The sequence below is a fragment of the Motacilla alba genome, chromosome 5 (genome assembly GCF_015832195.1).
Source record: "Motacilla alba alba isolate MOTALB_02 chromosome 5, Motacilla_alba_V1.0_pri, whole genome shotgun sequence".
NCBI lineage: Eukaryota > Metazoa > Chordata > Aves > Passeriformes > Motacillidae > Motacilla > Motacilla alba.
In genome coordinates, this window is record NC_052020.1 from 26,159,319 (window position 1) to 26,183,551 (window position 24,233).

The 24,233-nt window shown below is 37.4% G+C and overlaps 1 protein-coding gene across 3 annotated transcripts in view; it reads left to right on the forward strand.

The window, feature by feature from the left end:
- Nucleotides 1-24,233, forward strand: part of STARD9 (StAR related lipid transfer domain containing 9) — a 95,315-nt gene that overhangs the window by 15,000 nt on the left and 56,082 nt on the right. For all 3 annotated transcript variants that reach the window (XM_038139035.1, XM_038139038.1, XM_038139037.1), the window contains exon 4: nt 22,522-22,638. In XM_038139035.1, coding sequence (XP_037994963.1) covers nt 22,522-22,638 — 117 coding nt within the window. The remainder of the gene's footprint in view (nt 1-22,521; nt 22,639-24,233) is intronic.

The window sequence follows — 24,233 nt, forward strand, 5'->3', positions numbered from 1 at the left end:
ATTTTGTGTTCCTTGTGAGTTTGTCACAAAATACAAGTAGAAACTTGCTTCTTAAAACTGTTGACAATGTAGTTGGTTTTCTAGCTGGAATGGTGTTGCAGATGAAATGCTGATAAACCCTACCTGCCAAGTCATTTTAGCTCTGCTATGTGGGAGAAATTATCAGAATTGTCAAATGGAAAATAAAAATATTGGCTACAAATGTAAATTTTTGTTCTTGTTGTTATTAAATACAAGTGTGACTATAGAAGAATGCAGAATGCAATATAAACAGTGCAGCTTCCTTGCTGGGGTTGAGTAGCTGTTTCAGACGCTGTGGAGAACCCTGTATTATTGTGCAATACAGTTTTATCCCACAAAAACAGTGAGAGGGAAACATGAACTCCTGGGCCATAGAAAATTGAGAAATGGGCAGTAGTTTCTTTATTTGTGCCTGATGCTGACTGAAAGGACATCCAGGGCTGCTCTGTGGAACTGCTGGCTTACTGAGACAGATGCCTTGTGTGAGATAAGGAACGTCAAAAGATGGACTGCTGTTTTGAAAGGCCTGGAGCCATGAGGGAATTTCTTGGGCTTTTTGCCTGTCTTTGTGATTGTAGAACCAGTAAAATGTACTTCAAATGTCCTTGAGAGGAGGCTGCTGGAATACTGTAATCTTACCATGCTTTTGGGCATTTTTCTGCCCTCTTACACTGCATGAACGAATTTATTGTACTAATGCCATGTTTGGAATCATTGCTTCAGTGCTGAGCTGACAACAATGATGTTATCAGCAGCCAGAGGAGGTTCAGTACCACTGTCATCCTGTAAAAGCTTTCTTTCACTAGCTGACCTTGGGTTACTTTTCCCTTGAAGATGTCCTGCCAACTGTTATCATATGTGATTGGTGTATTGGTTGAGGATGAAAATTAGATAAGAGTATCTGTCTTGAGATTCATTTTTGTAGAATGCTGTCTTTTCGTAAACTGTCTATTTTTTTTTCCTCGTGTAGATGGATGTATAAAAATCAATCCTAGCAGTTTCTTCAGTTAAGGACTCTGTGACAGTGTAGCAATAGTGTGAGGGCTGCAAATCGTAGGGCTATAAGTAGGATTTTAAAGATACAACTCTGCTTCTCTGAATACTTCTTACAGTTTCTTCCAGATGTTAACATTGTACACTTCAGGTTCCTGTTTCCTGCATTTAGTGGTGTGTACACACAATACATTTTATTCCCTATATATTTTAATCAAATACTTCAAAGGCACTTGTGTGTAAGTACTTTCAAATGTTTGGAAGATGAGTTTGGATTTATTTTTCTGTTTATAAAGACTGTTCTTTCTCTGCCACTTGTACTTTATTTGGATTTTCTAAAAGGGGACTACATGTTATCCATCTTGTGTGTTTTTCCCAACACATTTATGTTAGTGGGTTGTTTTTTTTTTTTTCTAAAGTAGGGAGAGTATTTTTTCATTTTAATTTGGGAAAAGAAGACCTTGCAATACAGTAAACTGAGGAGGAACTGAACCAATGTAGTAAAATCTGTCATGTTCATGTGACAGATTTTATGCCTTTACTTTTTTTTTTTTAATAGCTCTGAAAGAAGTGCTATTAAACAAAACGAACAAACCCACAAAAAAGTATAATACTTGAGGTGATGTTCCTTTCCCTGCCATTTTTGAGACAGAGTGTGGATTTCCTCTGTCCCAGGTTGATGCAGAGTTAGTTCAGTCTCACAGAGGGAAAATGCTGATTGTCTGCACCTGGGCTCTACCACTTGCAAACAATGAAGTAGTTTTGTTGTGTCTCCCCATATCCTTGTACTAAGGTTGTTTTAGGAAGTGATTTTGATTTGGTACAAAATCTTTAGTAAAGGGGGGGGCATTTTGTGTGATTATTGCTTCCTTCCCACTCCCTTCCTCCCCAGATGTCTTCAGGAACCTGTGTGTAGTTCAGGATTGTTTTCCAAAGACCATGTTGGAAATCCATCACTCTTTGGCCATTATATAATTATGGGACTATCCTTTCCTAGAGATTCATGACATATTTTCATTTTGCAGTAAAAATACTGTGTGATAATGTTATTTTAGTGCTATTTAGGGTTATAATTTTTATTCTTGCAGGTAGACTCGGACTTGCTGATTCTTTCTGCTGGTTGAATGTGATAGTTATTATATAAGTGCTGTGAGACATTTATAGCTGTCTCAGAAACAAACATCTAAGTTTAGACTTACTCAAATTTTTGTCTGGCATAGAACAGCATGTTTCAATCTTTTGAGCTTCCCTTGTAAAACCTAATGTAGCTCTTAGTGAATGTTTTCCCCATATCTGTTTTAGCTCCACTAAACAGAGGAGATCCTTTTAAAATGTTGTGAAATTTACATAACTGCTCATTTAAATCCTACTGATTAAAAAAATGTATTTCATCTTGAGGAAAAAAAATGTTTCAGCAAGCAGTTGGGCAAAATCATAAGGGTATTTTGCAGAAGAGCAAGAAACACATGCAAGCTTTAAGTATTCTTGTATCTTCAGTCCTCAGCTTCCCATCCGGGTATGGTGCGTGCTTGGTACCTGCGCTGGGCACACTGACTCACAGGATGTGCCAGCAGGTGTTTACACACAGAGCTGATGTGGGGCAATCTGTTCCTTTTGATAACAGCAGTATGTTCCATGACTAATAGGCTTTGAATGGTAGATATAATGAAATCCAGAAAAGTGTGTAAGTTCCCAACCAGCACTGACTTCAGTGGGATCCAAAACTCCAACTGGGTTTTATTGAAATGCTTTCTGCAGCTTAGTTTTTTGTACCTTAGTGCAAGAGTTTGATAGAGATGATAGTGCTTATAAGGGAAACAATAATTTAGACTTTAGAATTTTTCCCTCAGACTTCCTAAAGAATTAAATAAATAAATTCATACTGGTCAAAGAATTTTACACTTCTGGGCTTGACCTGATGTATGTGTTATTTTGGTTTGACACAGTATATTGGGTTTATGCTGGTGTGAATATTCCTTCAGTGTCTCTCTGAATATTGTCATTCTCAGTAATACTGTGACTCTCAATGGCTCTTCTAAGATATATCTGTAATAGCCCTTGACCAAAACAGCTGTGGCCAAACAAAAAGATAACTGTCTTTGAGGTAAATCTAAGAAACATAAGAGTGCATAGAGGTTAAGTAGCTGAGTGATTACATACCCTTGCATATTTTTCCCTGAAGGAATACATTGTGTTTTGTGAGGAGAAGCATCTGCCTATCAAAGAAAAAAAAAAAAAAGTCTTGTTTTCAAGATTTTGTTATGGATTTCCTTGTATGTAGGGGTTGCTTTGTGATGTGTCACATGTGAAGAGTATTACCTTAATAAATCAAGATGGTTTTACAGAAAGTAAGTTGTTAAGAGTGTAAAAACAAATCTTATTGCAAATCTAGTAACTGCTCATAACTTTTTGACCTTCTCACCCTACACCGTCCTATTCTTCTGCACTGGTTTACTAATGTAAGTGAAAGAATAACTATGATCCTTTTTTTGCTGCTCTTCCACTGTGCATTTGAACCACTGAGAATTTTACAAGATTGTTCAAAAGCAAAAGATGTTCAATTAAAGGTTGTTTATTTCTAAACTTGATATAGCAAGTAACACAGGCTCTCTTTGCCTGTCTGTCCATTCCACGTGTGTAGCTAGGAAGAGCTCCTTTCTCTTCAAACACATTATCTAATTATTTCTGTCTTTGTTTATAATGACATTAATTGTAAAAATTATTCTTTGTTCTGAAGGAGAAATGGGGATTACTGATGGCTCATGTGATCGAATATGCATGAGCACTGTGAAGAGTTTTTTCATTTCTTATTTGTTTAAAAAGTATCTTAAGTGTTTTCCATCGTGTCTGGCTTCATGGCATAGCTGGGTTTTATACTATTTCCAGCTACAAAACGTAGTTGGGGAAAGGGGCTGACAGGCTTTTTTTTTTAGTTGCTTGTCAGAGCATGGCTGAAAAGTGAGTAAAGAAACAGATGTTTAGGATGCAAAGTTTCCAATATGGCACTATGGGTTTTTGGCTTTTTTCCCCCCCCGAGGGATTTGTTTACTTGTTTTACATGTTCGACTGCAAAAGCTTAGAAAAGTTACACAACAGTATTGTTCAGAAAGAAAATATTGCAACATACTTTCCAGCTCTTCATCAAACAAAGTCACTGTATTCCTTCCTTTTTTTCCTAAAGTACAAAGTCATGTGCAAAGTCATGTGCTGAACAACTTTACCTGAGACCATTCCTCACTAAGCTGAGTTTGTGACACTCCCGTGCCTTTGTGCATTCCCTGCAAGATTCAAGGTTTAAATTGTCTTGTAAATTATCAGGACAAAATCAAAATCTGTTATCTGTCATATGAGACTAGTTATAAAAAAATATGATACAATGAACTTCTAAATAGCTTGAAAAATTGTTCCAGTTTTTTCTCTCTCTCTCCTCTCCCGCTCCTTGTCTTACAAGAGAAGAGAGAAAGAGAAGGCAGCAGCAGCTGTGGGTGTAAATGGCATTTTCACACGAAATATTTGAAAAGCAGTAAGCATTCCATCCACAAGACTTTTTTTTCCTTCAATCCAGAGTGAGACAGAATTGAAAAGGAGAGTGTGCTATAAGAAAAAGGCTTTTTGTGCAATAATTGGATCAGTATATAGCAGATTATGGTGGAGGCAGGGAAGCCACCATGAGTGCATGTTATAGATCTTCTGCCAGCAGCACAGCTGCTGTGTTCAGTTTGTGATCAAATAAGGTCATTCTTTCTGACTATACCAGGACTTCTTTGCTGAAAACTTCTCTGGGAACTATTGGGAATAATTGCAAACTTCAAAGCAGGCTTTGTTGGAGGACAAAAAGAATCAAGTCAATTTTCAATTTATTGAGGCATTGAATTAATTGATAGAAATAGTTGTATACATTCGTAGGCAACTGTGGCCTAATGCAGATACTCTTCAAATATGAAACTAAAACAGGAGTACACAAGAAAGGATTAAGCTGAAGGAAAACAGTAAACTGCTTAACAAACAATGAAATGAGACATTTTCTGACTGTTCCATCTGCTAATGTTCATGCTCACTGATTGTTTCCCTGCTAGGCACTGACCATTGCTTACTAGATACACAGAGCACATTCTTTACAATCTGCACCTCAGTATAGCTCACTGAATACTATTGAAAAGATCTGTAGGTGCCTTCAGCAACTTAAAAGCAAAAAAGAATCAAGTTCTTTGTGTGGTCAGGTGTTGTGCGTGTTTGCAGTGAGCCCGCACATTTGCAGTCTGAATTTCTTCTACAAATCTTGTGATTCTTGTATGTCTTAAAGGCAAAACCAAGAACTTATATAATGATCTGCAAACTTTCTGAAGTCACCAGCAAAGTACGCTTATTTGGATGGATGATATTTTTATATTTTTTAATTAAGTGTGATTAAAACATGAGATACAGATGTTTTTAAGAAAAAATCTTCTATATAGATAAGCTGTATGTGGATGTTGATTGTTCTTTCTTACTTGCAGATGGACATTCACAGTTTAAATTCCTCTATGTAATCACACCACAGTTTTTCCTCCATGTTCATAAAATAGTGGGGTTTTTTTCCCTTCTTTTAATCTAAGGATTATTCTATACTCTTTCTGTTTTGCTTGTTCATCTGTAAGAATTTCCATAGCATGGCTAGTCACAGAAGGGAAGGATATATTCATGGTATTTCCAAAACTGCAGATTGATTCAAGATTAGTCTTTAACTTGGAGTGGTTTTTCTCCAATCTTATCAATGCTATGTGAATAACTTTGGTTAGACTTGTCTTTTGGGAGCTGAAATTACTGAAAAATTAGTCTCAACTTCAGCTAAGTCTCCAGGATCATGTAGGTCTGTGAGTTCTGTAGCCACTGAATAGAAGGATGTTGATAGACTTTTGCAGGGAGAGTGGTCCAGGTTTGGAGATTTTATTCTCTGGGTGTGAGGTTTTATTTTCTTTTAGTGGGCAGCTTCCCTCTGAAAGATTTTGTTGGGCAAGCCTGTGCTAGGATTGAATAGTGAGATATGTTTATTGCAACAGCTGTGATCGAGTTCCACACAGCCTATTTGTTTATCTCTGAAAATGAGCCATGTTTCTGACGTGCTAGAGGCATGAGATTGGGCTTGCCTGCATAAGTAGCTGAAGTCTAATAAACCTAAACAATATGCATGTGTCCAGTTTCACTGTTTATTAAAGTGTCTGGTATGATCAGCAGTTGCTCCTTTATATTACAGCAAAAAGCACCCCTTCCCTTTTTTGTAAATTTGTGCTTACTTTATTTATTTTCAATAGTAGCTGACTTTTATATTCTTCTGTTAACTAGGATGATATACCTTAGGGAGATATGTGTGTGTGGCCTTGAACACAAACTGAATGAATCATAATTTTGGCTGTATCTGGCTGTACCTGCATGTTGACTCCCTATTCAGCTTCATTTTGAATCAACAAAAAAAGCCTGCCCTTGAGAACTTCTATGTGAAAAGCAAAATTAACATCTCCATTCCCTTGTGGGCTTTTCTAACAAAGTAGTTTCTGGTGGCAGTTCCTTTATATTGTGTAAGACAGAGTGAAGATGAATAAAATTAATTCAGTCTAGAAATGCTTACAAGTAGCCTCAGGACATCAAAATTGAAATTCTGAGTGTCAGTTTAGGTTTTCCTACCCTCAGGTGTACACACCAGTATGGGTAAGTACTCATTCTTTATAACTTCAGTGTTACAGTGTTAGGACATTCTCATCTGAAGGAGGGGACATGATGTTCTGCATTTTAGATTTGCAAATGTATTTTTGAGGGATGTCTTACCAAACTACATCACTGTCACAAGAAATAGTTTATTATTAAGTTTTGGAGTGGACCATTTGAATCAGTCCTCGCTGGATAGGTCTTATTCTTGAGATGCTGAATGGCAACAAATACTTTCCTCAGTCGATTGGGTTTTTTTTAATGTGTGCCTGTAAGGATTGATTGCTCTTAAAATTACACCTAATAATGTTAAAACAGATCTCAGCTTCTGATCTACTGTTATTGCAAGTGTTTTCCATTTTCAGCTGTCCCTTTCCTGTACACACATATGTGCTTAAGAGTGTGTACGTGGATTAGATCAATAGTTAGTGCTTTTATGGTATTGTTGGCAGGTTTTCTTGTGAAGAGTCAAGTCTCTCTGAAGTGTATGCACCTCATCCCATCCCATGTGACAGACCTACAAATAAAACGCCGGGTCTGAAAAATTAATCTAACAAAGTGTGAGGATCCAGACCAGAATTAAGTAAAGTGTTTATCTTTTTTTATATTTATGTATTTTTATTTTATTAGGATTTCATAGATAAAGGTAGGTAAGGGAAGCCTTCTCTAGTTAGCATTAGAGAACTGGAAAGAGAAAACAGTAGGGAACTTTTTTATTCAATGCAAAGTAGGCATACTTTCAGGGAAGTTTATATTTGTCCATTTCACGTGTAATTTTGAAGAACTGTCTACATCTCTGGATGTTATTTCATTTGGAATTGGACTAAGTGGGAGAGCCCAAATGACTGGTGCAAGACTGCTTTATGCTTTTTGTTCTGGTAGCTCAAATTTTCCAAATCCGTAAATGTTCTGCAAATTTTGTCTAGACCTTGATTTTTGCACAAGACCTCTCGCATAACGTTTAAACTGTAAAACTGGGCTTCAGTATTGCATCATCCATGAAAAAAACCCAATTGCTTTGGAAAGGAACAGAATAAAGGGAGACATGTCTTATCTTGTATTGGATTTTGCTGACTGTGTCTTTATGATAGCAGCAAGTGAATTTGAGTAACTGCTTGTAGATTTAGGAATAAATAAACTTTTTTGTTGCTGTTGTTGAAAGGTTCATGGGTAATACGTGTTGTAATCCTCACTGTGGAAAAAATGAGATTTCCTGATGGATTTTAGAAGTCAAAAACCTCTGAACAATGATTCACAGTCTTTTGAAGTGAGTCCTGTTGGGACAGTCTATGACCAGGACAGTAAAGACCACAACAATCACTTTGCCACACGAGCAATGAGTAGCCTGAGTCCTTGAAAGAATGATCAAAAAGCTTGTTTACATAACATCCCTGAAAGCTGTGGTGTCCCTTAAGTGGTGTGTCCCTGTCCTTTTGGGGCAAGAGAGGTGCATCTGAGTTCCATCTGCAGAATAGCAGAGCGCTCCTTTAGCTGTTGGCATTGTGGTGCACGTGCTGGGGTTTGCTTCACTTGGGCTTTGGGGCTGTACCTGCCTGTCACACACCATCTCCAGGGCCTCCCTGTGCAGGGGCAGCGCTGCTGGTGATGGTGGGTAGCTAAGGGTACCCCACCTCGTGCATGCCATGCACGAAGACATCCTGCTTCTTTAGTAAGTGCTCAAAGGCTATTTTTTCCCCCAGTCTCTCTTATCTTGATGCTCTTAGTTGTATCCTATTTCTTAATGACTGGAAGTAATGGCCAGTGTAGTTCATGAGTGACAAATATATATTTCTTATTGAGGCATGTTGTAACCTGTTTTCTAACAGAACACAAGTTCTGCTTTGAAATGTATGACTCTCTGGATTTGCTTTCCTTTTCGTTACCTAAGCAAGGTCTGAAACCTACTTGCTTTTTTATTTTTTTATTCAGAAGGAAGAGCATTCCTCATAGCTGTTTTGAAGTAGGAGAAAAGATTGAATGATGTTAAAGATCTAGAGAAAGAGTTGATAGGAATTTATCATTGAAGCAGAGGTGGTTTTTCTGTATTCTAGCACATTCAAATTCCAAACAAGTGAAAGTGTTTGGTGGATCCAGTTATAATTTAAAAGCCAAAATTAATCTTGTTTCTGTAATGATTGTGAAATGCTGTAGTCCACAACTTGAGGCTGTTATTTGTTCTTTTTGGATTGTTTGGGGTTTTTTGACAGCTCACACCACTATATCTCTGCTATTTTTAATGTGTCTTATAGCTGTAAACCAAGAAATTGAAACTGAATTTCCAATTCATATTCAGAAAATTAGCAACTGTTTTGATTTTTACGAGTGAAAAATAAGATAATTTAAAGCCTGGGCTCGGGTAGCTTTTATATTTTTAACTTAAACTCAAATTCAGCAGAAACTCAAAAGAACTGTCAGTGTCTTGAAGATACATTTAATCTGAAAACAAAGATTTTGGAGTATTGCAGAAACTTGCTTTCAGCTATTCATGTTTTCCTTTACATCATTTCTGTGCATTTGAGTGTGCTCAGTACACCACAATGCTGTTATTGTCTTGCTTCCTACTGTGTGTCATTTGCATAAATTTGTTGCTTATTACAATATATGGAATGTAATCTTTTTCTCTTCCATTTATTATGAATGCAAGAGGCTTTCTGCAACTGAATTTCATTGGCATGTTGAGTTGAAAGAGGAAGCAAAAGAGATTAGAAGTTCATCTTGATTAGAAGGTCATCTTTTGCCCCTCATTTTATCAGCTGAGAGTTGATTTTAATTTTTTTTCCTTATAGCAAACTGAAGTTGTATCTGTACTTGAGGCCAGGGAATATTCCATGAGCACTGCAGCTTGGTCATCCGTAGTGCTAAACTGTTAGAGTGGTTCCTGGTGCTGTTTGGCCTGGGATAGCTGATATTTCTTGTAATGATTTGTAGGCACAGCCCAGGAACTGGCAAGGACCAGAAGTTTTCCTGTGGCCACGCTGCCTTGGAGGCTGAGAGTTCTTTGATAGTCTGAGCGTGGGCTGTTCTGCGCCATATGGGCTGGGCATGTTTAAATTGCTGCTGATGGGAGACGGCTGAAGAGTTGTGGGTTAGGGATGGAGAAGTAATTATGGGGGCTGAAGTTTGTTTCATGCAGTTTGACACCTTTTTTGCATAGCTATGCTTCATAGTGAGTATCAAGAAATCAAGAACTACTTTTTTTTTTTAAGATATGTGGTCCACAAGATAACTAGCAGCCTGCACATGGTAATGGTTTTCTGGGGCTGATACAATTGGGAAAGAATCTCAGAGTCTGCCTTTCTTGCAGTCAGACTCTGGTTAACAGATTAATTTCTAAAAATGAGGAAAATGACTTGGGGAGAGAAATTATTTGATAACAGAAATAGAGGAAACAACCTTACACATAGAATTATGTTATAAAAGTATGCTTTTAAAAATCCCTTTCAAGTCAGGCTTTGATTTTTTCAAAGTGATTGAGGGACTAATAAAAAAAATAAATGTTAGAAGTGAAATGTTTTAAATTGCTGTACTGTGTGCTATTTTGACCTGTTTGGGCAGCTTTGATCAAGGCAGGCAGCCATTTTAAAAGAATTTTCAGATGCTGTGGCCTTCTTTTGCTGTGAGAGCAGAGTATACAGATCTTGAATGTAAGAAATACCCAATGCTTCTGCTGAAGTCATTATACTGAAAAGAGAGAGTCTGCACCAAATTCCCAGAGAGATGGATGGTCATCTTAAACAGCACAGCTGTTTGGAAATCACCTACTAACTTCAACATGGGGTCGTTATATTCTATAGTCTTCTGAAGCAGTAACAATATTCTCTAGTATCTGAATTTCTAGCTGAATCAATGATGTGACTGTTCTCTACCTAAAAGAGAAAATAGTGCAAGTAGAAATATAGATTAATAGGTTGGCATATGTGAGATCATACTGAGGTTTTATGTGAATCTAAACATCCTGAGGTTTTATGTGAATCTGTCTTTTTCTGAATCAGTCTATTGTAGTAAGACATTTGTATTAAAAAAGAATTGAGACATGTATTTAAAATTTATTGATTTAGCATATGTTCAATAAAATAAATGTATGTTGGGGTAGAGCCAACAACTAAGTTGCAACCATAAGTGACAACATTTATACCTCATCATAGACTATTGTACCAATAAGCTCAAAAGAATATGGAGAAGGTTGTCTAGTTACTTGAATCCTGCAAATGCATTGATTTCCTGCATTTCATTCCTTTGTAAATATGTTTTCTGAACACCTAGCTATCTGCCTCTGCTCATTGCTTGTTCATTTTTTGCCCATTTTAGTGTGCTGCATAGCATAAAATCTTCGTTTGTAAAGGAATAATACTTAATGCATCTTCAAGAGCTTTCAATGCTGATGAAACTTCTTCATTCTGTCCCCTTTCTGTATCACAACTTTTCATGTATTTTATTAGCTAGGTGGGATAAAATTCTGGTTTTCTTATATGATCAAACACATTCCTCTAAATATTTTAAAAGTTGGGGGTTTTTTTCAACCCCAGGGAAAACATCATCTCTGAGATGGAAACTCCACTATTTTCTTCACAGGCAGTGCCTTGCCATAATAATATGAATTTTTTTCTTTTTGACAGCTTGCCAACAAGTCTTTGTTCATCTTGGTAATACCAATGATTTGGTTATTACTAGGCTTGTAACGACACACAAGTATGTGACCTTAATTGGGACATAGAGATTCCCTGGTTCTGATGCCTGGGTTTTTTTACTGGTTTTTAGAAGATCTGCATCTTTTAATTTTTGAAAATATATGGTGTTATCTTTTGCTCTGTGGGAGTATTGGGATAGTTGAGTTCTTCTAAATTTTACAAACACTTTGTAGAATTTTTACAGGTGATGTGAACCATCTTGCTTTTTGCTTTATGATAGCTAAACAAATTATAGTGTGAACTATTGAACCATCTCCATAGTATGCCTTGCCCAGTTTTGAGGCTGGTGTGGTATGAAGTGAGCAGGGAAGAGAATGACAGTATAAAGGAGTAGTTCTGTCCAACCTGAGTAATTTCTGCCCCTAGGAGAGCTGAAATAAAAGAAACTCTGCACCTTTTTTTTAGTGTAACATTTCCAGTTAGGTGAGCTGTGGCTGTTCTTGGCAGCTTTGGCTGTTAATATGCAGTCCTTGTAAATAGGAAGTGAACAGAGCTCCAATGACCTTGCTACGGAGCAGAAATAACAATCTACTGAACCACTAGCCCTGTCAAACTTCATTCTTAATGTATTGTCAACAATTGGATGCCAAAACCTCTCTCTATGAATTCATTAATCACCTTAAATTAGCTCCTGTTGTTTGGATTCTCCTGGATAACTGCTAAAAACCATACAAATTTAGAAAGGACCTTCTTTCCATAGGATTTTGTACTGCTGCAAACCATTTAAAATTTTATTTCTTTTTAAAGTAGTGGGACATACCATGGAAAAAATTCTCCTTTTTCACACTAGAAGAAGCCAAACATAAGTCTTTAATACTGCAAGAATATTTGAAGGGCTGAATCACAGTCAAGAAACTTGCTTTTGGGGATTTGACTGGTGATTCTTGATATTCTCAACGTACATTGAAGCCATATCTGAATTCATACAAGTGTGTAGACTTTTCCTTCACATTCTTTTTGTGGACATCATCTGCACTTTTAGTTCAGACCTGTCAGGCAGCTGTTTCAAGAGACAGGCATAAAATTAGTCCCATTGCTGTAAAGGAGATTACTCAGTGGAAATGTCACCATTCCCTGCTTCTTGCAGAACGGGTGGAGTAGATGACCTTTAAATGTCCAAGCTATTCCACAGGATTATTAGGGTTGGAAAAGACCTCTAAATTCATTAAATCCAACTGTTAATGTAGCTTGTTCATCACTAGGCCATATCCTCAGCTGCCACATCCACAAATCTTTTGAACACTTCCAGGGATGGTGACTCCATGACTTCTCTGGGCAACCTTTTCAATGAATAACAACTTTCCTGATATCCAATGCAAACCTTCCCTGGCACATCTTGAGGCTGTTTCCTCTCATCCTGTCAATTGTTACCTCAGCAAAGAGGTTCACCCACACCTCACCACATTTTCCTTTCATGTAGTTTTTCAGACCAACAAGATTTCCCGTGAGCCTCCTTTTCTCCAGGCTAAACAACTTCAGCTTCCTCAGCCACTGATCATAAGACACGTACTCCAGACCCTTCACCAGCTCCACTGCCCTTCTCTGGACCCACTCCAGCACCTCAATGTCTGTATTGTAGCGAGGTGCCCAAAACTGGGCACAGGGTTTGAGGTGTGGCCTCACCAGGGCCAAGTACAGGGCAACAATCTGCCCTGGTCCTGCTGCCCACGCTGTTGCTGATACATGCCAGGATGCCTTTGGTCTTTTTGGCCACCTGGGCACACACTGGTTTATGTTCAGCCAGTGTCAGTCAGCACCCCCAGGTCCTTTTCTACTGAGCATCTTTCCAGCCACTCTTCCCAAGCTTGCAGTGCTGGGTGGGTTGGTTGTAAAGGATCTGGCACTTCATTTTGTTGAACCTCATATGACTGGCCAGATCTATTGATCCAGCCTGTCTGGATCCCTCTGCAGAGCCTTCCTGCCCTCCAGCAGATCAACACCCCCACCCAAATTGGTGTCATCTGTGAACTGGCTGAGGGTGCACTCAGTCCCCTCATCCAGGTCATTGAAGATGTTAAACAGGACTGGCCCCAGTACTGAGCCCTGGAAAACACCACTGGGTGTAACTCCACTGGCCACCACTCTCTGGATCTGGCCATCCTGCCAGTTTTCTACTCAATTTATGATGCACCCATAAGCCCTGCAAATAATCTAAAAACGGTCCCTTTTATGTCTTTATTTTAAGTAAGCAAGCAACAGAAATAAAATATCTCTAGTGATTAAAACAGATATTGTCCTAAGTCTGTTGCCTGAAACTAGGAGGATTTTTTTCTTCCTTTGAAATAGAAATAGAGACAACTGCTGTGTGTTATAATGAGCATCCTTTAAACCTTCTCATCTCCCCAGTTATGGAGGTGTAATTTCTTTTAAACACAAAACTGTTGCAGTAAAGTGTCAATGCTTCTGGTTTGTGCAGCAGCACAGCATATTTTTTAATAGATAATGAGCATTGCTTTATTAACAAAATATACTGCTACGCCTTGTTTAACACCCCAATTGATAAACAGAATGTATGTCTGTATTGTAGTATAGAATCAGCTTACAGGTTGGTTCCAACAGTCTCATCATTGCAATTGTGAAAAACTGAAATCTGAGGTACAGTTAAGAACAAGCACCAGTGAGTTCCATGAGCACTTGCAAAGTTCCCCCCAGATTAAATAAGGCCAAATGCAGAAAATTTACTTCTAGAAGCATGATGTGAGGCGTATTGGGTTTGAGTACCATTGAAATGCAGCCATTGCTGATAGTTTTACAAAGAGAATAGGCCTTGTAGAATTTCTGCTGGCATTTTAAAAGAATTATTGGTAAAAATAACTCTTTGCAATGTCTTGTCATCTCTTTTGTTTAATTTTTACTTTCTTTTGGTCTCTTCTATGAAGGTGAAAAAATGAGCTGATCGCTAGGAAGGTATATTTTATAGGCTTAAGAATTGTTTTGCAGTGTTGTAATTTTAAGAGTTGGTGATCTAATAGCAAAAACATCAAATTGAGCTAGATGACATAGGAAAAGAGAATACCCATTTCCAGCTGAAGGGAAAAAAAAGCAGAAATCTGTCTTGATAGTGTCATTGTGCTGTTGTCTGAGTATTGCAAACAGTTGTTAGCCCTTACTGAATTACTGCAAAATTTAAATTACTACTTTCTCGTTCTATCTCCTGGTATTGAGTCAAAGAACAATCTTTTTTCTATCTCCATCCTCAGTCTTCTCAGAAAATTAAGCGGCAGTTATTTTCAGAGACACGGATGAGAATGGGTATTTATCTCTGCTGTCTTGTACAAAAAAATTGGTCATTTTATGTTGTTTTTCTTTCCTTTCACATGGAATCACGGACATCCACTAATGACCTGGGATCTTAGCCAAGAGCTAGAGGCAGTGTGAGAAAATGCAGGATATTTATAACTTCATTATAATCCACCATTTTCTCCTTGCTCTCTTCGTGGCAAGAGAGTTATCATTCAGTATAAAAAACCCACTTAACTCTCACAGTATTTATTTTGCTCATTTAAAGAGTATCAGTAAAATTAACTGCTCTGCCTTTTTTTAATTCTTATTTCTTTTCAGTGGTCATTCAGGCACAGATAACAATGGTATCACAACATTTAAAGTGACAGCTTACATTATTTTTCTGGCATGAAGTAATATCTGGGCCAGGGGAATGAGATGTCTAAAACATCTGGCCATGGAGTAACAGTGTGATTGTAGAGGATATTGTGTTGCTTCTTCCAGCTGCGACATCTTTTTGATGACCTTTTGAAAAGCTGAAGATTCTAGTTTCCCCTGTGGTTCCGTCATTGAATGGTCTGGCCCAGAATTCACTCAGGAAAAATTTTCCTTCCTGGGATATTGCTGGCCCTGGTCTGAGTCACAGTGTTACTATTCTGCTGTTGAAGATGCACAGCACAGAAATTAAATCTGTACCTCTGACATCCAACCCAGCACTCAAGCCTGCAGTCCCAGGTTCTTGGGACAGAGAAATGAAACCACTTTGTTTCTCATCTGCTCATTAAGTGGTTTGTAGACAGTGTTGCAAGTTGTGTGTAGCTAGCCATTTGCTTCCAATCTTTTCTTTCCCTAAGAAGGATGTTTACGGAAATTTTAATCTAGTTTTAAAGACCCCAAAACCACAAAATGCTATGTGCAAATCTTAAAATATTCATTAATAAAGCCAAAAATTGTCTGGTGTTTTTCAGTGTGGATAGCTTGATTATGACAAATATAGCTGTATTGAGCTAAATCAATATTGATGTAGTGTCAAATGCTGTAGAGTTTGGATTATATGGCTTTTACATTAAAATTGCTCTTCTATAAATCAGTGATAACACAATAGGAATCACTGTTGGAAAGGAAAAGAGATGAGAGGTATGGGGTTTTGTACACGTAGATGAAAATACTCAAGTTTATGTTTACAGCAGAATACCAGCAATTTTATAAAAAAGAAAAGAATAAAAGTAGAGAGTGGAGTTGTGTCCTTGGTGATGAAGTGGTTTGGAACTTTTAAAAGTTTGGGTTCTAGCAGAAGATTTATAAATTAGGCTGATGTGGTAAGCACAGACTTTTTCCTTTTTTCAAAATGTGAGATTTTTTAAATGAGTGAATAAGGTGCATTTTCATGGGTATACCTTATTCATGGTGCTTATTGCTGAAATCTATTTTGTTGAGCAATAAAATGGCAGGAATGTAAAGCTACCACTCAGCCTAATCAGAATCAAATATTCTCCCTCCTGCTCCCCCAGAAGAACAATAGATTTGTCAAATATTCTCTGTGACTTTCTCTAGTATTTTTATTTTATGGTTTCTCCTAAATACCTTAATCAAGCGTGAACTTTCATGATATTAAATTTAGTGTGTGTCTGTACATCACAACACAGAGCAGACAGGTTTTCACTGGAAAAAAATTACACCTGATAAGAAGAACAAAGAAATCATTGTTGTCTCTCACAGGGAGAATTAAAGCACAAAGGGATTTCAGGAGACACAGGAAGTCTGTTGGCAGAGCCAAGAACAGAACTGTCTTAAGTTCTGCTGCAAATGCCTCTGCCAGGGGCCAAGCTGCTTGAGCTGGAGAGAAGCCGTCCCTTTCACAGCCCTGCTTCCGGTTGGACTGGGAAAAAGAAACTGAAAAGGCATGATAGAGAGAAGGAAAAGAAATAATCCTGGTTGTGAAGCTGTGGCCTCTTGTTAAGAGAGAAAAAACGTTCCCAAACTAACCAACCGATGCCTTCCCCCCTTCCGCTTTATCCTATTCAAACCAAGGAGTAATGTTGCTGAAGTAATCCAAATGTCACAGTGGAGGGTTCTGTGCAACTGATCAGCATAATGTGCTTCCCTTTGCTTGTGCTTTCTCTGCCCATGTACAGAAAGCCCTTTGGCAGACATTTGTGTAATATTTGTTGAGACAAAACATGTGCAGAAAAAGCCTTGCATTATTGGAACAACCTCCTAGTTTTGTTTTTACATATTCCTTCCTTGCATTCTCTTTCTGCCTTTTTATTTAAATTACTCTTGAGGGGTTTGTAAAGATTGTGGGATGAAGGCTTTAATTATTTTGGCAGGAATTGCTTAGCTCTGTATAATTCTATTTAATGACAGGTTTTTTCACCTTAAGTCTGAGTCTTGGCGGCTACATTTAAGATGTAGCAGCAATTTAATTAAACATGGTTTAGTTGTAACCCAAACAGCAACAGCTTGAGATGGGCAAGACTCTGCAAGGAAAACACACCAAATATGAGATGCAGCATATCTGTAATTCATAGTGGAGACTGTGGCAAACAGATACTGCAAGACTGAGCCTCTTAGACTTCATGCAGTTACTCAAACTGCCCTGCCCTATTGGCTGAGTGTGGTTTTGTGGGTGGTTGCAGTAAATAAGAGCACCTCTTTAATACTTAATTCATTTTGTAGCTGTATCTGCTGTGGTTGTATTGATACTCTGAAGTTTTCTATCTCCTGATGAGGAAATTTTCACTTATCTTGCTTGCATGGCAAGTCTTTTATGGAAATCAGAAACCTTTGTAAAGTCCCTTGTTGGTTCCGTGGTCAAAAGCAACTTTTGGATGTATGTCTTGCTTCAGTTGAGTCTTTTCCACTTTCATTAAACTGGGGTTTTTTAAAGGCACTTTTTAAATTATGCTGTGAAAGAAGATAATTGTCTTTTGATTTTGATCCTGGTTATTAGCTGTGGTAATTTATCTTAGTATTCTAACTTTAGCCTGATGTTTTTTAGTAAAACTGAAAACTGCTTTTGGTGAGTTGTCAATGTTGATACTTGAGGACTATGCCTGTAATAAGAAGCAATTTTATTTATTCAGAAATCCTTTTATATTCCTTTTTTTGCCTTTACCAAGTAAACTCTCTTGAAATTTCTGAGATTTCCAAGTTGGGTTTAGTGTCCTAATGTTATTATTACACACTTGCCATTTCAGACATTGGCAAATAAGAAAACAGATACTGTCCAAAAAAGACTTGATCAACTATTCTATTAACTTGTTGCTTCCTCCTTCTGCATTCCCCTTCCTTTTCCCCTGCTTCAGTCAAAGTTGGTCCTTGCTTGTTCATTGTTCTCAAAGTAAAATGCAAGCCTTATTTTCCAGAAGCTACTTAGGGGGAAAAAAGCCCTGAGTGCCAGAAAATGCTTATTTATCAATATCGATCCCTTACATTTGCAAACTTGGCATTACATGCTGTACCTGAAAGTTTACTGGATTTTTTTTTCATGTGGCTCTGAGACTTGGCTTGAGTGATTTGACATTCAGTTTCCCAAATTATTAAACCCCAAAGCATAACAGTCAATTTATTGTAATTTAAAACAATTACTTTTTTTTTTTTCTTCTTGCAGTCTGATTGGATTAAGAAAGGGAAGTCTTATGCTCAGGAAATTCATATTGCCAAACCTTCATTTCTGATAGAATGACCCCATTATCTTCAAAATTAAAGCATTTATTAGCCTAGGCGAGATGCTATCAGAGAATAAAGAGAGGCCCTTCCACTTAGAATGTAAAATATCTGTTTGTTGTCATCAGCTGTGCTAGGTGTGTATCTATTCAATGCATACTAATTCAAAGAAAAGTCAAAGGTACTGACATTAACTGAGCCTTGTGTTACAAAGTCAGTAGCATTTGTTTGAACCTCATGCATTAGAGAACAGTTTAATTGTCTCCAACCTTTTGGAAGAACAAAAGAAAAACTGACAGTCAACACCCTTGTGTCTGTCTTAGTGTGTGTCACAGAGATGTTATAGATTCAAGGGATTATCCATAGGCCATTGGTTTGATAATAACTAAGGAGTCAAAGAATATAAAGGAAGAAAAGTCTTTATAATATGCTCAGGCAGTTGGGAGAAATAGAACATGCTTAAACTTTTTTTCAAAAATAAATAGGCCTTTTTAAAAAGAAGAATTTGAAAACAAAAGGCCTCACACTTTTCATATCTGAGCAAAAAATTCAGTGTAAATTAAAGTTCCAAATCATTACTGTTAATAAAAAAATCTGAAAATTCTTTCAGTTTTGATGAGTAACTCCGTGTCATATTTTACTTCTTAGCAGTAGAACAAAATATATTTCAGAAAAAAATATAGTCATCTGTCTGCTAATGCATACTTATACAGAGACATGCAGGTCTAATGTGATAAAATGTGATACGGTCTTAAGCTAATAAATAAGGTATTTTTCAGCGTCTTGAAAATTCATTATTTAAGAAAGATGTAAAAAACCCACTGTAAATTCTGGCTCTTAAGCTAGCAAAGGAGAGCTGAGAGAAGATTTCTGATTCTGCTGTCCAAATGGGAAAGAATCAGAACAGATTATTGCTCTTATAAATCTCCTGGTAGTGAAAAAAGATTGTTATGCTTATTGCTTACAAATCTAATTGCAAAACATGTTTGCAATTTCTAAAAGGAAGAGTTTTACTACTTTAGTATTATGAAACTCACTTTATAAAGGTTTCTGGAAAGGGGAGAAGAAATGTCTTTTGTCACTTGGTCATCACTGTTTCTTAGGACAGGTGGTATACTTCTTTGAATCTCCCAGACTCCTTCAATTTTTTAATATTTTGGTAAGACAAGGTGCATTTCCAATTGATATTCCTCATACATCATTTTAAAAACTGACTTTGTGGAAAGGTTAAAATTCTCAAGCATTCTTGAAGAAGCAACCCTAAACCATATCTCAGTTTGTTCTACCAAATTTTATTTTGTTTTGATTGAGTCATAAATCCTGATGTTCCTGTCAGGAGTGACCTGATACTAACTGCAAATTTTTGGTGTGGATTTACTTTGTGTTCCATGCCGACTTCAGCTTATACTTCATAATTTTTAATTTCCAAAAGAGGTTGTTTGCAGAGTGGCACATTCATTTAACCTGTAATACATTTGTATTTCAAAATAATTAAATGGTCTTTCTAGTCTTCAGTGTTAAATAGGATCAACTCAATGGTGATAATTCAACAGTTGTCTTAATGCCTTCTCTTAACTTTTTCAGAAAGGCATGGTTTTCTTTCCACTGTATGAACTGGTGACAAGTGATAAATTGTAGAATATTTCACAGATCACCATGGGATATGGACCACATACAGCTGGACAAGTGCAGGGAACAGGCATGGCAAAGCCAAGCAGGGCTTTCTTGAAAGGTTCATTCTTGCCTGGAACAAAGTGAACTGTGCCAGTCATGCAGAGCAGCCATGCAGGGAAGACGGAGTTGTCTCAGCCAAATGGTGTGTTCTCTGCAGGAAACCATATCCAACTCATGTTCCTTGAAAAGCCTCATCTTCCTGGCATTTCATTTCAAATGTGAGACTTGGAAAGCTCCCAGAAGAATCTTCTTTTCCCTGCCACCCCCACTTCATGATCAGCAAAATCTGTGATTCAATCTATTGTATCATGAAATATGTTAGTACATATGCCCAGAATGATTAATTAGAGGATTTTTTGTATAATCTGCAGCTGTTATTGTTGATGGGTATTTGGACTAATGCCTCTGATATTAGAAAAAGCTTTGATTTCAATTACTCTCCTTCCTTTTTATAGTAATAAAATAATAAATTCATTGTTGTGCTTCACTTCTCCATTTTTTTCTGCAGTACACCAAAACAAAGAGGCTTTTCTGACTAAATTGAGGCTTTATTCAATTAAATTAATTGTAATTTATCCTCACAGAAGGAGAGAGAGAGTAATTTACTAGGAAAAATGAAAACAAAACAGTACAATTCAGCTTTTAATAGAAGTTCAGCAAATATTTTTTTTTAAATTCTGATGTGTCACTATCCTAGGGTTATGTTGCTGTTTTCAGAATATCCTGTCTTAGAGATGTCCTGCAACTTTTACGCGCTAACCAGGTAGGGAAGAGATCCTAGTGTTGCTTCTACTGAGGGAAAGTTCAGTGTTCACTGGAGAATTGACATGCGAATAACTTTCCCTGGACCCTGAGACCTTTTAGGCTCTCTGCAGGGCTTCTACTTGCCAGATAGCCAAATTTGCTGCTCACAAGCAAATGTACGTGTGCTCAGAAGTACCCCTGCTCTGAATGCCTTGACCATCAGCTTGGCCTCTATCCTAATTAATATTCCTTACCTTAATGTTCTTCACCTTAAACATTCCTTAGTGAGTTTTACACAGCCCTTCAGACCCCACTTAAATATCCCAAATTCTCCTGTTTCTTTTTTTCCCTCCAGATTTTTGGCTGTGAAGTCCAGGTTGCCCCCCTCCAAATCTCTGCTTATTTTCTTAATGGCCTTCAGTAGTGACTGGAGAGTTTGTGTCCATACTTTTTTTTAATCCTTTGTCTATGACCTTTGTAGCCCCGTGTTTTGTTCATGGCTTTCTCTGTATGCTTTGAATGGAATAGTTTCTTGAGCTGACAATCCTAGTGAAGCAGTTGCTCTGACATGCCACATACCTTTACAAATATAAGCAAAGGTAGTCAAATGTTGCCAATTAGAAATGTTATTGATTCTTCAGCTGGAAATTAACATCTTGTCCTATTCTGAGTTGAAATATGATCTGAAAACTGCAGTCTCAGGAGAGGATTTTCAATCTGCTTTCTGGATTGTTTAGGTAAAGTGGTGATAACTATGAATTTTTTTTCTATTGATTTTTATATCAGTTTTAGTACATTTATCTGTCCATTGGAGAAGCAAAGGACCTGGCAGTGGATGAGATTTCACAGCACCGAAACACTGAAATCCTATATAGCTCTCTATAGATGCTAACCAGCTTTCTATGTGAACAGTAAAACCATTAATGCTTGTAACATCACTTTTGCAAGGCCAAAGTGTGCAGAGGGGTTGGCAGCCTGCCTGCTGGAACCTTTTGATCCACAATGCACTTCCTGGCAAACCTTGCTAGGTGTCCTTTCAGCTGGTCTAGGGCAAGGCTTTGCTGTCCTGAGAACGTGATCACAATGTGAGGTACCTGAGGATCAAAAAAACAAAAGGAAAAAAAAAAAAAAAAGAGCAGGGAGAGTAGGAGGACCAACTGGTCAGGTCTTCCTGTGCAGGTAGTTTGGCAGTGTTGGCCCAACTTTAGCAGCAGCAGCAGGGCCAATGCAAGCTTTAGAAATCCTGAGAGGCTGACAAGGATTTGGTGGTAACAGGTCCTGGATCCGTAATACAATGAGCAGAAAAAGACACATCACTGTGTGCTTGGTGGGAAGAGAAGATAAAGCATGTTGCCTCTGGTGGTGTCACTTACTGAACAGATAGAAATATTTCTTGGCTGAAATCTGCGTGCAGGTTTGACTTTGCTTTGCTTCTGATCTGTAATTTCGATGTTGAGTTTATCTAATTGCATAAAAGAACCTTGGTCATGCCTTTCAGTCACATTTATGATGAGAACTCTAAACTCTCAGGGTGGGAATTATCCTCAAGAATTCACATAGTGTGAATATAAAATAAGAGATAACAAGCAGGGAAGCACTTAAACACTACTGCTCCTTGTCAGCAGTATGCTTGGCATACCAGTGTCTTAAGGAAGATCTAACAAGTGAATGCTGAGCACTCAACATTGAGTCTGATAAAATAGAAAAGACAAATGTGTGAAGATCCTTGTTCCCATGGAACAAAAGGAGCAAGATCTGCAAGTAATGATGAGTGTTTGCAGGGAGATGGATTGTTCATGAACTGTTTTATTTCTCTTGGTCTTTTCAGGTGTTCCAGGACCTTGGCACTTCTGTGTTGTCTGGTGCATTTAGAGGATACAACATCTGCCTCTTGGCATATGGACAGACAGGTTCAGGAAAAACTTACACAATGATGGGAACACCTGTGAGTTGCACCATTCATTTTAAACTTAGGGTTGAGGGCAGGATGTCTAGCAGAAACATTGCTTCATTTTTAAACAGTGGTTGTGGTGCTTGTTGAGCAGAATGCTTATACACATTTTATTTGGTTTTAAACGTATAAAATGTAAGCCTTTACATTCAATTAAAAAATAGAATATCAGGTTAAAATGTTAGAAAGTGTGGTGTAAATTAAATATTTATTATTAGATAATCTTCCTACTACATATGAATCTTATCACAGAGTTAAAGGACATAAAAAACCAATACCCCGGAATAGTTCTGGATTTTAGAAACTGTAACCCCAGATAATACAAAGTATTCCTTTCCATGTGCACTTTTGGCAATCCGGCCTATGCTGGGATTAAATTACTTTCACAAACAAAACTGGATACAATTCACAATAATGGTTTTGTAACAGGCTTGATTATTACCGGTAATATTGACCTGTGGAAAGTAATGCTTCACTTCCAGTTTTGACACTTGTTTAAATGGAATTTACAGAAGCTGTTACATTCTAAGATTGTCTACCAGGCATCACCTAAAGTGCATTTTAATCTTGCTGCTCCGAATGATGGAGTCAGTTGATGATTTCCTGTGTTTTGCCACAACAGAAGGCAATTCAGTTTTTATCCATGAACATTCTTAGCTGTTGGTGAAACATACTGCTAAAAAGAAAAAAAAATAATAGTTTGCATAAGTGGACCAGTATTTTCTACATCCATGGGATTCAATTTTTGAGGTGAAGTAAGGGCAAAATGTGTTTAAACCCCAAATATAAAAGGCCTGTTCTAACATAGTTTGTTCTTTTGATGAGAGTTTGGATTTCTAAAATTTTATTTTCTCAATAGGCATCAACAATAGTATTTAGTACATTACTACCATTATGTGAAATCAATTTTTATCCCATAAAACCCCGAAGAATTGTTAAAATTTGGGTTAATAGGTGGGAAACTAGGATATTTATATTACCCTATTTTGAAAATTTCTTAGCAGTTCAGAAAGGCCACCACTTGAAATAATCATTATTTTCAAGGATATTTCTGGGTCTTGTGTTTCTAAGAGATTTCTTGCTTTAAAATTAATTTCTTTCTCCAATGCAATACTGCTTTGGGTTGATCTTTAATAACATGTATTCACTGTGAAACAGTGTTCCAGTGTTTAGTATAAAGAGAACTTTTGTCCATGGTGCTCCACTTGGTGAACCTGGATTTTCTTCTTTTAACACAGTTTCCAGTGTGCCTTCTGAAAAAAGCCTTCCATGCCATTCAGCAAGCAGAATCCACCTAAGCCCTGGTGTCTTTCCCAGGGTGTGTGGGCACTGCTAAAGTGTGAGCAATCATATCATAAGGAGAGTTCATCACACAAAACCATACTGTTACTTCAGTGCTGTGTAAAATGTTTGGGCAAAATTTACATCACCTAGCCTGGGTATTGTTAGCAGCCCCATATCCTCTTCTCTCTGAGACACAAAATTTATAAATCTAGAATATAAAGCTGTTTCCAGGCTCCTTGGTGATGCCATAGCATGAAGAAATAAAACTAGAATAAGGAAAACCCAAAAATATTCATAAGCAATCA